The 16687-nt window shown below is 39.7% G+C and overlaps 1 protein-coding gene across 1 annotated transcript in view; it reads left to right on the forward strand.

Moving 5' to 3' along the window:
- The window catches only part of FREM1 (FRAS1 related extracellular matrix 1), a 140298-nt gene that overhangs the window by 120320 nt on the left and 3291 nt on the right, over positions 1-16687 (forward strand). Inside the window, exons 29-34 of the mRNA XM_032880568.1 lie at positions 4026-4175; positions 5667-5905; positions 6740-6787; positions 7082-7231; positions 7416-7544; positions 7984-8099. Of these exons, the coding sequence (XP_032736459.1) occupies positions 4026-4175; positions 5667-5905; positions 6740-6787; positions 7082-7231; positions 7416-7544; positions 7984-8099 (832 nt within the window). The remainder of the gene's footprint in view (positions 1-4025; positions 4176-5666; positions 5906-6739; positions 6788-7081; positions 7232-7415; positions 7545-7983; positions 8100-16687) is intronic.

Below are 16687 nucleotides of genomic sequence, written 5' to 3' on the forward strand. Positions count from 1 at the left end.
ATGACTTCATCTTAACGAGTTACTTCTGTAGTGACCTTATTGATAAGGTTACGTTCTGAAGTATGGAGAATTAGGATTTCGATGTAAAGATTTTGAGTACCCAACTCAACCTGTAACAATGAACCTTAAATTTGACATGAAACCACCCAAATATTATGACTGGCCTCCTTCCTGTGATATTTCTATTTCTGACTCGTGTTAAGTTTCTTCCTCAAGTGACCTGCTTTGTAGGAGAGCTGTTCCCATGATGTATTCAATGTTTACCACAGACGGCTGCAGGCAACACAAGAGTATTCTGGTCAACCTGAAGATGAAAGATTTTGGTGCTTTTGCATTGTGTGAGCCCCCTTTGTACTTCATGTTAAGGCAGTTCTAACCTTTCCACTTTGGAGAGAGCCAAGAGTCTTTGCCATATGTGCTCTTTATTATTGGAGGCCTGTCTGTCCCAAGGTCTGGAGCGATTTGGGCTTTCAGTAGATTTCAAGCAGCCTACCAGGTGCTCCATTTGGATTAATAGCAACTAGAAAGTATTACAGTCAGAGGAGGCTCTGAAATTCACTTCTAGGAGGTCCCACTGGATAAGATAAAGACCAATCTGTCTGCAAGAGTTTACATGCTGTTTTGAGTAGTTACTGATGACTTCTGGAGGCTCTCACTGGTCATCTTAAGACATCTTAAGAAAAAAAATCCTATAAGTTTAAAAGAAACAATACCTCCTTGCTTATTGTTTTGGAATGAACTAGCCAGAATGGTTTCATAAACTGAAGTCTTAATTTCGGGTATTTTAAAGTTCCCTATGTTCCCAGGTTCTGTCAATGTTTATTTACTCTCATGTTGTTAAGCCTTACCTCTTCTGGGTCTGGTGTCCCCACCCCCACTGCTTTTGTCCAGAGCAATCTATTTCTTTAAAAACGTAGCCTCCGCAATGGGCGAAATTAAAGTGTGAGTGAGAAATTAAAGATGGCGGGATATTGTAAGGTTTGAGAACTTTGGGGAGGGTGCCGGAGAGAAACACATGACTTCTCAGTCTAGTGAGCTATGCCTTGCTGCCATTGTACCGAACCCCAAACTGAACCTGCCTACTTTGCATTCAGCTATTGTGACTGATTGATTCAAAATGCAAATATTCTTAAGAAAATGATTGTTTTCCTTTTCAATATGTGTTCTTGAAAGGTTGCTGCTTTCTTAATTGAGACTAAATCATTCCTAAGAGTCAAAATGTTTTCCAAAGGAACAGATCTCTGACATGGCATTTACTTAAAAGCACTGAGGAAACAGCTTTCAGTAGTGAAGTCTGCTTTGCAGGAAAATATCCAGGAATTGACCTACTCTAAAGTGGGCTGTGTCTGCGTAAGGTGACACCTTTTCTTCAGCACCTTTTGTTTTATGGGAACAGGAGGCCAGTTCAAGGCTTCTGAAATTGTTTATAATCTCAGTGATTTAACAACTACTTTGCACCTTGAAAATGGGAGAGGAAGGAGAAAGAAAAACCCAGAAAGTTCTTACTGTCAATCTCATTAACCTAGAAAAGTGGGTTTTCTATGCTCACCTGGTAAGCATGGAAACAAAAGTGGAATGCAAGCAAAACAATCAGAAAGTACTTAAATGAAATTTGGAAGAGATTGCTCTAACCACATGGTTCTACTCCATAAGGTCTTAGAAAAACTTTATTTGGGGGGGTTGGGAGGGAGAAGGTTTACTGTAATTTTTTAAAAAAATGACCCTTAATAATAAGAGGGCAATTGGTTGGGACTTGGATTTTTTTTTTTTTTTTTTGGTATTGGAGTTTTATTTGAATAATGCTTAACTTTGGGGGCTTTGAGAGTCAAAACAGTTCTCTGAACATTAAACTTCTTCACAGTCTGGTCTCTTATGCCTTCCTGCCTGGTTTATTACAACAGCTGCCTCTGTGGTCTCCCCATTTCTAGCCTCTTTGCCCATCTTCCAGGTCCCTAAATCTTCCTGTGTAACACTGAGATTGATTTTTCTAAGACTGTCATTTTCAAGAGTCTTCCTTGTCTATGGTTTAAGGTCTGAATCCAGCCACCTGGTGTCTAGGGCTCTCTGCAGCCTGGCCACAAACTGCCTTTGCTTTTTTCCATCTCCTGTTCCCTGGTGTGAGCTCTGTTCCAGCCTATGCACCGGCTCAGACTTCCCTGTTCAAGGCCTTTGCTCCTCTACCTTCCTGCCTTTGCATGTTCTGTCTCCCCACTCCCTCCCTCCAAAGCCTCTGAACTCTGAGGCCCCCATATTCACCATCTAGTCTGCACCTATTGGCAGTTAATCATGCATAGCCTTGCATAGTGACCTTTTCTGGTATTTACATCTTGTCTCTTCAAAGAGGTTTTAAATTCCTTTATGTCAGGGCATGGCATTCTCCATAGCATCTAAAGCAAAGGTAAGTATGAAATAGATACAAAATGTATATTTTGATGGGTATATTTTGATCCATCCACCCAGGAGGTAGGAATCATATAGCAGCTTATGTTAGGTGTTTCAACTTCTGTTTTTGCGAAGACTAGGAAAGTAATTGATTTATGGATTCAGTAGATACTGAAAGCTTAACAAACCAGTTGTCAGCCTGTTGTTGTTGTTATTGTTTTAATAAAATTATTTCAGCTACACTTTATTTTTTTCCCCTCTAAGTGCAGCCAGGAGTAGGATAAGGGAACAGTTTCATCCTTCCAATGGATTCTGCAGGGGATTGAGGAAATGTTGATTAGATCATGAAATCTGTATGTGACACATCTTCAAAAAGGAGGCTGTCATATAGATGGCACGATCGAGAGGCATAAATCTGCAGCAAACAATGTGCAGAGAGAAAGGAATCCAGATTTTCAGAAGAGAAGGCTAGGAAAAAAAAAAAAAAAGTATGACCGCTTCTACAGATGGGCTTCTGGGAATAAAAGCCCTCTAAGAGCCAGTGAGTAAATGCCAGGGAGTAAATTTTCCAAAAACAGTCCTAGAAAGCTAAACCATACATTTGTTATCTTTTTTCCCCCTTGAACTTGAACCTTCTTCTCCACTGACCTGTACTTTTTTTTTTTCTTCCATCATGTTCCCTTCTAAATAAACTAAGGGAGATACCCAGTAATCCGCATCACAGAAACGGATCAGGATCAGACAATCTTACAAGTTTCTTCCAGTTTTTAATATTTTGTGTTTCTAGGGTTGCTTTTTGCCCCATCTTTTTGGTGACGGAAAGGCTGGGGCTATCTTTGTAACATCAAAACCAAGCTTGACTATAACTCCATGAGCAGAGGCAGACAGAAAGAGGGGGGAAAAAAATGGGCCCAGTCTATTTCTAAAAGCCCCAGCCCATAAATTCTCTTGAGAAAGGTATCAAATACTGAGTATGACATCATTAGAAAAAGCATTCGTGGGCTAGAAGGATCTCAGGAAGTGGAGCTGCTGATGGAGGCAGCTGTCTTTAGAAATCAATCACTTCAAGGGTTCCATGAATAGCATGAAGTACCCTCCGATAATCAGTTTTAACTGTCGGTACCAACCTCTTAAGATTTTTGGAACTATTAAGATTTTAAGATTGTGGTACTTGTTTATTCTTAAGGAGAGAAGGGGACCGGTTGGGGGGTGGGCAGGGCAGAGGGGCGGCATAAGTCTTGGATCTCATCTCCTAACCTTTTTCTTTTCTTTTCTTTTCTTTTCTTTTCTTTTCTTTTCTTTTCTTTTCTTTTTCTTTTCTTTTCTTTTCTTTTCTTTCCTTCCTTCCTTTCTTTCTTTCTTCTTCTTCTTCTTCTTTTTTTTTTTTTTTTGTTCATCCCTTGCATAATGCAGCTTACTTTTTTGTTACAGTGTTTGCATTGAAACGGAATCATCATTGTCCAGGAACAAATGTGGTCTTTTAATATTATTTGGGAGAACAGCGGGGAGCGAGTTGCTAACAGTACAATGGCTCGCTCGGGCTCCTGCCGCCTAGCTGTAGACATGTTAATTAATATATTTCTCTGACACCTAGATGATTGAAATAGCAATTAAAGAGTAATTAAAATGTTTACTTCTTGTAGGAATGTCAACGAAGATGTGGAATATAGCAATTACCTATGACGGATTAGAGGAAGACGATGAGGCCTTTGAAGTGATTCTGAACTCCCCCGTGAATGCGGTTCTTGGCACAAAGACAAAAGCTGCAGTGAAAATTTTGGATTCAAAAGGAGGTATTCTTTGATCCTCATCTTGAAATCAGGAGCTGTCCTGGTGCTCTAGCTGCTTGCTTTCAACAGCCAATGTGCTTGATAACGCCTTCAAATCAAAATGCTTAATTTCTTGTCAAGAAAGCAACCTCGGTCATGCTGTTGGCCCTTTATTCTGCTTTCTGCTTCATGTGGTTTTCCTCCTGATAAGAACTAGTGTTTGAGAAAAGCAACAAGTCAGTGGCATGGTTGTTTTTTTTTTTTTTTCCCCTACCCGTTTGTTGTTCTCACCCAGGGGGAGACAATGTTGGTGAGAATCTATCGACAATTATTTTCCCCCAGAATTTGTAGGGCTGTAATTATCTTCCTCTGTTAAAGAGAGCTCTTAATGCCTCAAATCTGAATCCCCACTGTAGTGTAACCAGGAAAATTCTAAGAGAGGAAGGAATTGGAGAGAAATTGATGTGAAAGATACATCTGGCCGGGGGATTCAGGAACAGCTGGGGAATATTAATGAATAACCTTGGGTTGCAGAGCCAAGTAGGTCCTGGACAGTATAAGTAAAAGAACAACCTGTGAACTAAACAAAATAAAAACTGAGCACAGGCCTTGGTGCTCTGATTTTTTTTTTTTTCTCTGCTAAATACTTTCTACTTAGGTGTCTGGTTAGCATTTGACAAGTGTCCAGTTACCACGCATGGACTTAGACCTCTGCTTTTACACCTGTCATGCCCCGCGGTATGTTTCCCTGCCTGAAATCCACTCTCCCCTCTTCTTTTTCCTATAATGAAAATAAATGCTATCCCCTTGCCTTTATGAGGCTATTTCCACAACATCTTTCCCCATCACCTTTATGGCCAAATTGATTTCTTTTTCAGTAGAACTTTCTGGTCGCAGTAAGTACATAAAATACGTGAAATACTTACTTTACACATGAAGTACACAAGAGCCATGTGAGGGTGAGGGTTGTGGGTTTAGATTTTTGTCGTATGAATTGGAAGTGTTTCCAGTAGAAGTAGTTCCATTAAGACTTTCTGGCTCTTTGTTCTGTAACAGTCGAATGCTAATTTTTTGTAACTGTTACTTGATTTCGCTTCTTCAGACAATCCCAGTGCCTACCTCTAGGAGACCTGGGAAAGGCTGAGCCTTTGCAGTGTTTACGAACTGACAATTGATCAGTGAATAAGCCTGAGGAATGCTGTAACATGAAGGGACGTGAGGCAGTTTCCCCAGTACATGGTCTGATTATAAAATTATGACAGTGGTTTCCATTTGTCATTTGTGAAATCAATTTCATGACTTTATAACCACCCGGCAGAGGTGCAGAAGGGCACAGCTCTCCTGCATGGCAGCGAAGGAAGAGCAAAGGAGTTTCTGGCAAATGGCAAAGAGGCAACATCTGGGGAAAAACCATCCATCTCAGTTTAAGGCCCTAGCTGCTGCAGGGTCTGTGTTGATACGATCACTTGCCTGTTGGTGTACAATGAACTGACCTGCCATCATTCATGCCCCCAGGACAGTGCCAGCCTTCATATTCCTTCAGCCCCAGTAAGCACAGCATACGGGAGAAGAGCATTTGGCACCCGCTGTCCCCAGGGTCTTCCTCACCCACCACTTCTGGTTCCTTTCATCTGGAAAGACGACCTCTTCCAACCTCCAAGCGGCCGGCAGTCACTAGGGGAGACATCCGACAGGGTTTTCAGTCTCCAGATCTTTCTCGTATGAAGCTTAGGACCCGGGGGAATGGCATAACGGTAAGGACGGGGAACTTCTAGGATCGGAGGTATGAAGGACATTGTAAAAGAATAAAAAATATATTAATAAGTGTTCTAAGACACTGATGAAGCTGATTCGCATAGTGAATGGGAACCACGGTTCCTTGCACAAGCACGCAATACCCTCCCCCGTTTTTTTAAAGATTTTATTTTTGAGTAATCTCTACACCCATCACGGGGCTCGAACTCAGGACCCTGAGATCAAGAGTCTGAGGCTCCACTGACTCAGCCAACCAGGTGCCGCCATGCGTGCCTTTTGGATACAGATATCATAATGCTGCCCACTTCCTTAACTTATACTAATTGAAGTGATGAATGTACGGACTCATCCATCTGATTTCTGCTTTGGTGCCTTTGTGGTCAAAACAGACAGAGGATAACCAGTGACCCTAGAACAGAATGAGATTAAGTGATCTACTTGGGTGTGGAAACCATGACTTTGACCTTATTGACACAGGATTCTAATTAGGCACATTCTCATGAGTGGATGTGTGTGCGAGTGTGTGAGTGTGTGTGTGTGTGTGTGTGTGTGTGTGTGTGTAGGTTTTCTTTCTCTGTGTACTATAGATATGCCAAGAAAATAAGGATGTCTTTTCTCCATAACAAACTATGAGTGTATGAATCAACACTGGTAAGTTGTGATTAAGTCTAATGATTTTAAAAATTCTAATAATTTTGGCATGGAAAGTCTTAAGCAACACATATTCTAACATTTTTTTCGACACTAACAAGGTCTAACTGAAAGGGTTTCACCCTGTTGCTGGTTATTATCTCAGCCAATTTTGGTCCTGTTTTGTACTTTCTTGATTTCAGGTCCTTCCATCTTCTGTCTATAGAAATGGAACCAACATCATCTATAATGTAAGCATAGTCTGAGAGAATTGCTAAATTTCTTGTATTTATGAATGCAAAATATTTAGTGAAACTGTTTTTAAAAAATTTCTTCTGTATTTATTTCTTTCTCTTAAGAGCCTGTTTTGACATTTGTTTTCAAGGCTTGGGTGGTGAGGAAAAACAAAACAAAACAAAACATTTTATCTTTCCACATTAACCCAATTTTTTAATTGGGTTATTATTTTTTTTTCCCAACAGACATTTTTATTTGTTCTCTGGGTGTTTGCTTTCTCTTTATTGTTGTTTTCTGGTTTCCTCCAGTATCACGGAATGGTTTCCCTGCCGCTGGAGGAAGACGGTTCCCCATCCCACAAAAGGAAGGCCAAAGTCTCCATTATGAGCCAGACACAAAAGACAAGCAAATTGGCAGATAAGGTGGAATCCACAACCGACTCACACTTCCCCAGACAGGTAGGAAAATCTTCTTACTTCCTATTCACCCTACAACAGGCTGTTTGCTGGGCCATGAACCAGGCTTCAGGCTTGGGGATCACTCACTGAACACAAATGCTATCTAACAAACAAAGACCTGAAAGGGGTGAGTGTGTGATCAGCCCACGTGAAGTTGAATCTACATTACCTCGCCTTCCCATAGGACCTGCTGCCCTCATTTCCAAAGAACTGCACACTGGAATTAAGGGGACTTTTGCACTTTCAAGAACACCTCCAAGAGCTGTACGAGTGCGATGGAATTGCCTGGAAAGCTTGGAGCCCCCGTACCGAGGTGGGACACGGGACAAGCCGCGAAGGCAGTCTGCTTGCATTATGCTCTGTGATAAGCTGGTAGACAGGAAAGGATCTGAGAACTCAGGCTACATCCTCCTGCCCTCGTTCTGCTTTGAAGGTGAAGAGGAAAATACGGCTCAAGGGGTGTTTCACAAATCACAAAACACGTTCATTAATTGATACAATTAAAGCAGGTGTTTACTCATTTTCTTTAATCATCAGAATGTCAAAAGTGTAAATTGAAACAGTGCTGACTTCAGTAGTATTTTCTGCAAAACGCCATGGCATCCCTCAAGGTGGAGAATCGGATTAAGGGCTGACGTCCTTTCTGGTGACAGAACTACTCTAGTCAAGTTAGGGGACTGTGGGACTCTTTGTGCAGAGAGCAGACTCTAAAGGGTAAAAACCATGATGTGAACATGGACATTGTTTTTCAGGTGGCGGAAGGTAAATCCTGCCCAGCTGGGTGGTACCGTCACTCGGGGTACTGCCACTCCCTGGTCACAGAGCGGAAAGGCACCTGGAACTCAGCTGCCCAAGCTTGCAAGGAACAGTAAGAAACCCTCTTTCACATTAAGTAATGTTTTCTTTCGTACTCTATTTTCTCATGCAATTACAGAGTTGCTGCATTCTTTGGAGCGTTGAGTGTCCAATAACTACTTGGTTTTGTTTTAGGAAACCCAGGAGAGCTCTATAGTTCAGAATGGATTCGAGATTGACCTTGGTAATGTGTAGTGACCTATCTCTTTACGTGAAAACCGTGATTGCGGAGACTCTATGTTCTAGCCTCTTTTGGTCTTCTGGAGAAAGGGGAATTTTTCTGGGTCGGCAGCCTTGCAAGTTCTATCTTTTTTTTTTTTAAAAACTAAGTACAGATTCTTGTCCACTGATTTGGAAAATACATAGCAATGAAAGGTCTTATAGTATCAGACTTATGACAATGCCAGAGACAGTGATGATTATGAAACCAGACAAGTCGGACAAAGTGTCAGTGGGTAATGGAACACTTAGTGAAGGATGACTTGTGGTCAGATCATGACAACAAAATTTATCTAGCCCAGAAGGACTTTAAAAATGCAAACATACCTATCCACGCCCCCCCCCCCTTTTTTGCCCACCTGGATATTATCCAGAACAGTGCAATTAGACTAATATTCCCCATGGCTGGAAATGGAGACTAGAGAGAAGTCCCTGGTGAAGGGCAGTCAGACCTTGCACTTCATCAAATTCCAGCAGTTCTTCTTATCTAAAAACACTGTTAAGAAATCGAAAGGGTGAATCACATTTGGCAAAGCTCCTCTCCAATCGTCCAGCTGATCTCGGTCTCAAACCCAGAAAATACCGACAATTCCTATCAACCAGTAACAAAAAGACAACCTGATGAAAAAAATAGCAAATGACTTGGAGACTTCATAAGGAAAGATGTATAATTGGTTGATAAGTGCATGAAAAGATGCATCGCATTAGACAGCAGGGAAGTGCAAATGAAAACCACAGTGAAATACCTCTTCCCACCCAGGATAAAATCACAAGATTGACAATACCTAAAGAGTTCTCATATATGCTGGTGGCAGTATAAAATGGTACAACCGCTTTGTACTGTCTGGGAGTTGTTTTTTTTTTTTCTTAAGATTTTTTTTTTTTAATTTATTTGGCAGACAGAGATCACAAGTAGGTAGAGAGGCAGGTGGAGAGAGAGGAGGCAGCAGGCTCCCCGCCAAGCAGAGAGCCCGATGTGGGGCTCGATCCCAGGACCCCGGGACCATGACCCGAGCTGAAGGCAGAGGCTTTAACCCACTGAGCCACCCAGGCGCCCCCTGTCTGGGAGTTTTTTTAAAGAAGGTTACGTACATTTATCCTGTGGCTTAACATCCCTAATCCTAGGTGTTTACCTGAAGGAGATAAATATTTGTGCTAAAGGGGTAGCTCAGTTGGAGGAGCATGTGACTCTCGATCTTGGGGCCATGAGTTCAAGCCCCACGATGGGTTGTAGAGATTACTTAAATAAATAAGAGTTAAAAAAATACACTAGAAAAAGACATTCACAAGAATTTAATAACAACTTTTTTAAAAAAAGAATAATAATAGTTTGGGTATGGGGTACCTGAGTGGCTCAGTGGATTAAGCACCTCCCTTCAGCTCAGGTCATGACTCCAGGGTCCTGGGATGGCACCCTGCATCGGGCTCCCTGCTCAGCAAGGAGTCTACTTCTCCTGCTGCCTCCCCTTGCTCATCTCATGCTCTCTCTCTCTCTCACTCACTCTGTCACATAAACAAATACAATCTTAAAAAAATAATAATAGTTTAGGTCGTTTGTCTTTTTGTTGTTGATTTATGAAGGTTCTTTATATTTTCTCTATCAACAAGGAAATAGACAAATATTCTTCTTCTGATAAATCATTTTACGAATGATAAAATGGAATGAACTATTAAAACATCCAACAATGTGAATAAATCTCAAAAACCTATAGAGAGGAAGCAACCCAACAACAAAAAAATGCATATTGTATGATTTTGTTTTCATGAATAGGAATAACTAATTTACTAGTTGGTGGTAGAAATAAAAACAAAAACAAAAACAGTTGTCCCTGGTAGGGATTGTAGGGTGACTAAAAGTAGAATGAGGTAAGATTCTAGAGTGATGGAGAGATTCCATGTCTTGCTCTGGGTGGTTGTTACATAGAAATATACAACTGTAAAAATTCATTGAATTGAATACTTAAAATGGATGCATTTTACTGTATCTAAATTATAACTAGATTTTTATTTCTTTTTAAGATTGATTGATTTTAGAGGGAGAGAGGGTGGGCTGGGGAGGAGCAGAGGGAGAGGGAGAGAGAATCTTAAGCAGACTCTGTGCTGAGTCCCACTCTGGGCTTGATCCCACAATCCCAAGATCACCAGCTGAGCCACAACCAAGAGTCAGACACTCAACCGACCATGCCACCCATGCACCCCATAACCAGATTTTTAAAGAGCTAATTAAATATTTTAAGAGTCTGTGCCATTTTGGTGGCTCAGTCAGTTAAGCATCTGCCTTCAGCTCAGGTCATGATCCCGGGTTCATGGGATCGAGCCCCATGCTCCTTGGGGAGCTTCCTTCTCCCTCCTCCTTTGCCTCTCCACCTGGCTTGTGCCTATTTGCTCTCTCTCTCTCAAAGAAATTAAAAAAAAGAAATCTTTAAAAATATATTTTAAGTCTTTTTAAAAACTGGTCAAATCAACCCCCCTTTTTTCACTGATGTATTTTATGTCTTAAGTAAGAGTGCTATAGAGTTTAATCAGTGACTTTCAGGTTTTTGTTGATGAGTGGGTGGTATAAAGTAAGGTAAACTATTTTTTTATTTTATAAATAATTATTGTTTAAATACATACCTTCCCATATTGCTGTATGTTTAGGGACAATGAAGACATTCTTCCACCCAAATAACTGGTGTCCTACTTTTATTTAAAATGTGTCTGAATGCATTGATAGCTCAGGTAGGAAGAGTGGTATAGATCTTTTTTCCTTCTTGAGGAAAGGGCTCTGTGTGGAATGAAAAGCTCTCTGATTCAGCACGGAGAAGATTGCAACATGTTCCGAGGAAGAGGAGGGTGTGGTTGTGTATACTGACCAAAATGAGGAGGAGTGCAGGAGAGCAGTTATGCTCTATCCAAGGTTACCCCAATCAAATTGCTGTGGGATTCGTTGATGAAATACAGATGAGCAGAGCAACAGAACCCCAAACCTCAAGCTTGAAGGCAGCCTTATTGTTCCTCTTCCAGGGGTCCTCAGAGGACAATGCAGCTAACTCTGCCGGCCTATAATGAAGCTCTGACTGGTTCTTCCTGTTATGAGAAAAGTGAAGTCCATGTGTACTGAGCGATATCTTTCCATCCCTTCATCACTGTTGGCCTCAGGTCACCGAGTATCTTTTCTTAGAAAGACTGTCCTTTACTCTGATACTTCTTGCTTTTCGGTGTCAAAATTCATTTCTTTTGAAATCATGGCAATTTGTAGTAATACTGGTATCTTCCTGGTGACCAACCTACATTAACCCCCAATATATATTTTATTTTATTGATCCACCTAATTGCAGCTGGGTTTTAATGGTGAGTACAAAGAGTACAAAGACTAGTTATGCATCTATTAATTTTCTCATAAATCTAATAATATTATGCAATTCCCTCATCCCAGTAATAAACTTGAGGCTCGAATTAATTTAAGAGTCTAGCTACTTCTTCCTGCATTTGACCTAAGATCTCGTCTGTGACTTGGGTTTAAGCACGTTTACACCCTGACCCTTTTACTGTAGCCTGACCTAGTTAGTTCTACACGCCTCCTTGCCAATAACGCCTTCCTTTTATATTACACAGTACAGTTTACAGAATTCCTTCACCTGTATTAGCTTATTTGACCCTCCCATCACTTCTGTAAGGGAAGCATGTGTAATTATCTACATTCTACAGATAAAACAAGAGATTTGGGGAAGCAAAATCACTCGCTTGTGGACTTCATTTCTATTATACTTTCCAAAATAGTTCCTTAAGGACCGGGGCTATCTCGTCTCAGGTGAATCAAGAAGCACACCTATCTTAATTTTGTGTTGAACTAATCTAAAGTAGATTTCAAAACTATGTATGAGTATTTTATATCTTTCATAACAAAGATACACTGCAATTTTTATTAAATTATGGACCCTAAGTTTCTTTTGGGTTGGAATCAAAGTAATCTTTCAGAGCAAACCTAAGATACATCAGATTCTCAGTTTATAAATTCATTCATTCAACAAATATTTCTTTGGGCACTTACTGTACTGGAAATGTCTAGGCCAGACTGCATCTCAAAGTATTATCCCCCGTATTGGCCCCACAGCCCAGTAACTAAATCATTCTTCATTCATCAAAGAGCTTCAGAGAAATTGACACTGTCTCCGTCCAGATACAACTGTCCCATATGGCAAGTCTTTATTAAAGATTTTTAAAATTTATTTGAGACAGAGAGAGTGAAAGCAAGAGAGAGCATGAGCAGGGGGAGAGGGAGAAGCCGGCTCCCCACTGAGCAGGGAGCCCCATGCGGGGCTCGATCCTAGGACCCCAAGTTCATGACCTGAGCTGAACGAAGGCAGACACTTAACCTACTGAGCCACCCAGGCGCCCGTAGAGCAAGTCTTTAAGCCCTGCATTTTTACATCAGTGAGGTGTCATACAACCCTGACAATTCCTTCCCACATCTCTTTCTCACAAAGCTCTATTAAGAAGGTGAAAGTCACCTTCTTAAGTGTCTGGGTGGTTGAGTCCTTAAGCCTCTGCCTTGGGCTCCGGTTATGATCTCAGGGTCCTGGGATCAAGCCCCACATCAGGCTCCCTGCTCAGCAGGAAGGCTGCTTCCCCCTCTCCCACTCCCCCTGTTTGTGTTCCCTCTCTCATTGTGTCTCTCTCTGTCAAATAAATAAATAAAATCATAAAAAAAAAAAAAGGTGAAAGTCAATGGGGCATCTGGGTGGCTCAGTGGGTTGAGCGTTAGACTCTTGGTTTCAGCTCGAGTAGTGATTTCAGGGTCATGATCTCAGGGTCATGAGATGAGGCCCTGCGTCAGGCTCCTGCTCAGTGGGGAGTCTCCTTGAGATTCTCCTTCTCCCTCTGCCCTTCCCCCTGCTCTCTCTCTCTCTCTCCCTCTCTAAAAGTAAATAAATAAAACTTTAAAAAAATGTGAAAGTCCCTAAATTTCAATGGCAGCGTTTAGCTCTCATTGAGTTGATGTCTCTGGACCTAAACCTAAACAATGTGAGTTCCACGCTGTGTTTGTTGATTGCATATATGAACACACAAATGGTATTTAGAAATAGTACAAATAGAAGGATATTGTGTGTTAGAATAACTATTATAAAATCTATTACAGTAGTGATGGAAAATTTCCATCTCCCATATTAATTCAAGGGTATTAAAGATCATAATCTAGTAGATCAAACATGGTATTATAAGCAGGTTCAGAAGTAATTTGTTCATATTACTTTGAAGTTATTTTGGTAAACTCTAGTCCCAGGGAATTATTTTAAGCTCTAGAACTGTGATTTCTTTTGAGATATAAAACTGAGAAAATTTTCAGAACAAAAAAAAAAGTTTTAAGGGACAATTCGAGTTTTTCCATCATATTTTAGAAAGAGACTATGTATCTGTCAGTAATAAAAACTCTTTCAAATTACACTTTATCTGTTTACCAGATTGGTCCAGAACTTAAAACATCTCTCAAATACCATTTCCAATGGCATTCCAGGATGTGTAAGAGAGGTAAAGATGAATACACATTGTATTTTGAAAGGATGAGAATGATTACCCCAAGAACAGTTAATACTAGTTATAGACATTTCAAAAAGTATCTAGCAGTAAGTTAAAAGCAAACTGAAAGGAAAAAGAAAAGATCTCCATATCCCTTTTGTTCGGTCTTTCTTAAAGAAATACTTTTGGACAACAGGGTTACCTCTTCAGTATAATTTTTCTCTGAACCCCAAGACCTCCTCTACCATTAAATGTTTATATTTACCCGATGGGCCTCCCTGCCTCCCCAGACCCATTACCTCTCAGGTTCGTTGTGTTTTCTTCTCCACCTTTTTGTCTTAAAAACAGGATTCTTCACTGTATCAGACACCTGAATCTATGATAGCCTTGTATGTTGACAATACTGGAATTAAAATAAAAATCTTAATTAAAAAACATATATCAAAGGAAGAAAAATAGGTATTCTGGGAATTATCCATTCCTTCTATGATATAAAATTTATAGTTTTAACATTCCACAACTTGGGTATTTACCTTCTCATGAATTAATTTTAGGAGATGGCTTTAGATTTTCTAATTAGAATTAATATTAATATTAGTATGTTTTTGATTTGGTATCAGGGATATTATTCAATTCCGGGCTGTGTTTCCTGGAGTTCTCTTCCCTGACGATCCTTTACAGAGGGTCATTTGCAACACCCATGTTTCGAGAACAGCAAATTTTGCTTTCCTCCTTGTCCCTAATCAGATTGCTAACTCAACTCAATCTTTATCTCCAATCTCCTTTCCTCTCCACTGGTGTTTTATTATTTTTCCAACCCAGAGGAGCTAGACTCCTAGATTAGGTATTTCTTGAATTTACATATTGTAATCTCATCTGCTCATTTCCTTAGGCAGTCATTGTACATTTGGTAATTCTATTATTATAAATCATTATCTATAAAACCATTTTGTTTTCCCAAAACAGTGTCTGGAACCCCTGCTGGCCTGGCCTTAAAGAGTTACCCTGAAATACATCTATACTTAATCAGAACATTTCAAAGAAGTAGATGTTTATTTCTTTAACTAGAAAAATGAAAGTTTCTGTTTTTATTACTACACTTTGAATGCCTTCAAATTTCAGAGCTGTCCAAAGAATTTTATTTACGTGTTTCTATATTTTATATTTATATCTCTCTCTATACACATCTATACAGAAAATGTTCACACTATTTTGTATGTATATGGGCATGAAGGAAAAGGAACATTTTTGTAAAGTAATCAACATACCAGTACCTAAATGTTTCTTTTATAAATAACTATGGTGTAATGTATTACCTGTCCTAAATACAGCTATCTTCCCATCTTGCTCTTTGGGGATTTTTGCTTCTTGCAGAGACAAAAAAGAACTCAAACTTGTGCTTGACAAGCACAAATGGATTTTTACAAAGTCTGTTTGTGCAGCAGTTTCAAGAATCTTAAAGCAGGAGATGTTAAATATCCTTCAATAAGCCCTGCTACCTCCTAATGATGAAGGTTGCAGTTACAGCTGTAAAGGCATTAGGGGCAGAGCAGGATGAGAACTCAGATCTCCTATGCTCTCTTCGTGCTCCATATTGACTGGGGCAGCCCCTCGAACCTTCCCTTGATCTGCATATTACACACCTTTGGCATTTTGAGATCTAAACCCTCAGCCCGTTAGAATTACCATATGGGATGTGAGAGGAAGGGAAGAAGTTGTGCTCTCGGATCTGCTGTCGCTGTCAGACAGGAGATGACAGTAAACAATGAGGTAAGAGCCAAGCCACAAAACCCAAATCCAGCAGCCTGAGGACATTCAGAGAAAGGGTGAAGAGACTTATGTGTTTCAGAAGTCCTACAAGTCACCACTGCAGGACAGAACAATAAAGTACTGGTTTGAGTGGGAAAAAAGTCATTAAGAAATGGATAAATTATGCTCACCATATGTGATCTGGAAAAACAGAGAAATGAACCGGAAGTTTGGAAAGACATTGGCAAAATGAATAAAATATCAGTGGATATTAACCAGGCAAAATCATGGTGACTTTGTCTCTTGTTTGAAACTTTCTATAGTAGAAAAAAAAAAAAAAGGAGAAGATATGGGGTGGGGTAATTGGATGAAAGTGGTCAAAGGTACAAACTTTCGGTTATGAGATAATTAAGTCCTGGGAAGTAACGTCCAGCATGATGAATATAGTTAACACTGCTCTAAGGAAAGCTTGGAAGTTCTTGAGAGAGTAAATCCCAAGAGTTGTCATCACAAGGAGAACAACTGTTTTTCTTTAAAAAAAAAAAAAAAAAAAAATATATATATATATATATATATATATATATTTAAATGAAATGATGGATGCTAACTAAACATATTGTGGTAATCATTTCACAATATAGGTAAGTCATGTCAATATGCTATACCCCTTAAACATAAAAGCAGTTCTATTTGGGGAGGGGGAATGTTTATAGATGTTTACAGGAACACGTGCTTTAACTTCTATACTATTTATGAAGTTTTGACAGTGAGACCATGCTCATTTCATTGAGTATGAGCAAAGGGTCACAACTATGGAGGTATTTGAGTAAATACACCAAGCACAAAATGTAGACCCCAAGTAATTTTATTTGAATAGTTTGGGTTACCTTACTGATCAAGTTAACTGGATATTTGTCAAAATTATGCCCATTTAGTGATAGACTCCCCGTGAAAGGAGTAATATTTTGACATTAATTTTTATAAGTGGGTAGTTGTTGATTTTTCTAAAACAGATGTTTATAACCTATTGAATTTGTGTTTTAAATCTCAGATAGTAATAAAATAAAGAATAAAAAAATAAATCTCAGATAGTATTAAAAAAAATCTTACTTTCTTTGATGTCACCAATCCCAT

This window comes from Lontra canadensis, unplaced genomic scaffold (assembly GCF_010015895.1).
Source record: "Lontra canadensis isolate GAN:19392208 unplaced genomic scaffold, GSC_riverotter_1.0 scaffold70, whole genome shotgun sequence".
Classification (NCBI taxonomy): Eukaryota; Metazoa; Chordata; class Mammalia; order Carnivora; family Mustelidae; genus Lontra; species Lontra canadensis.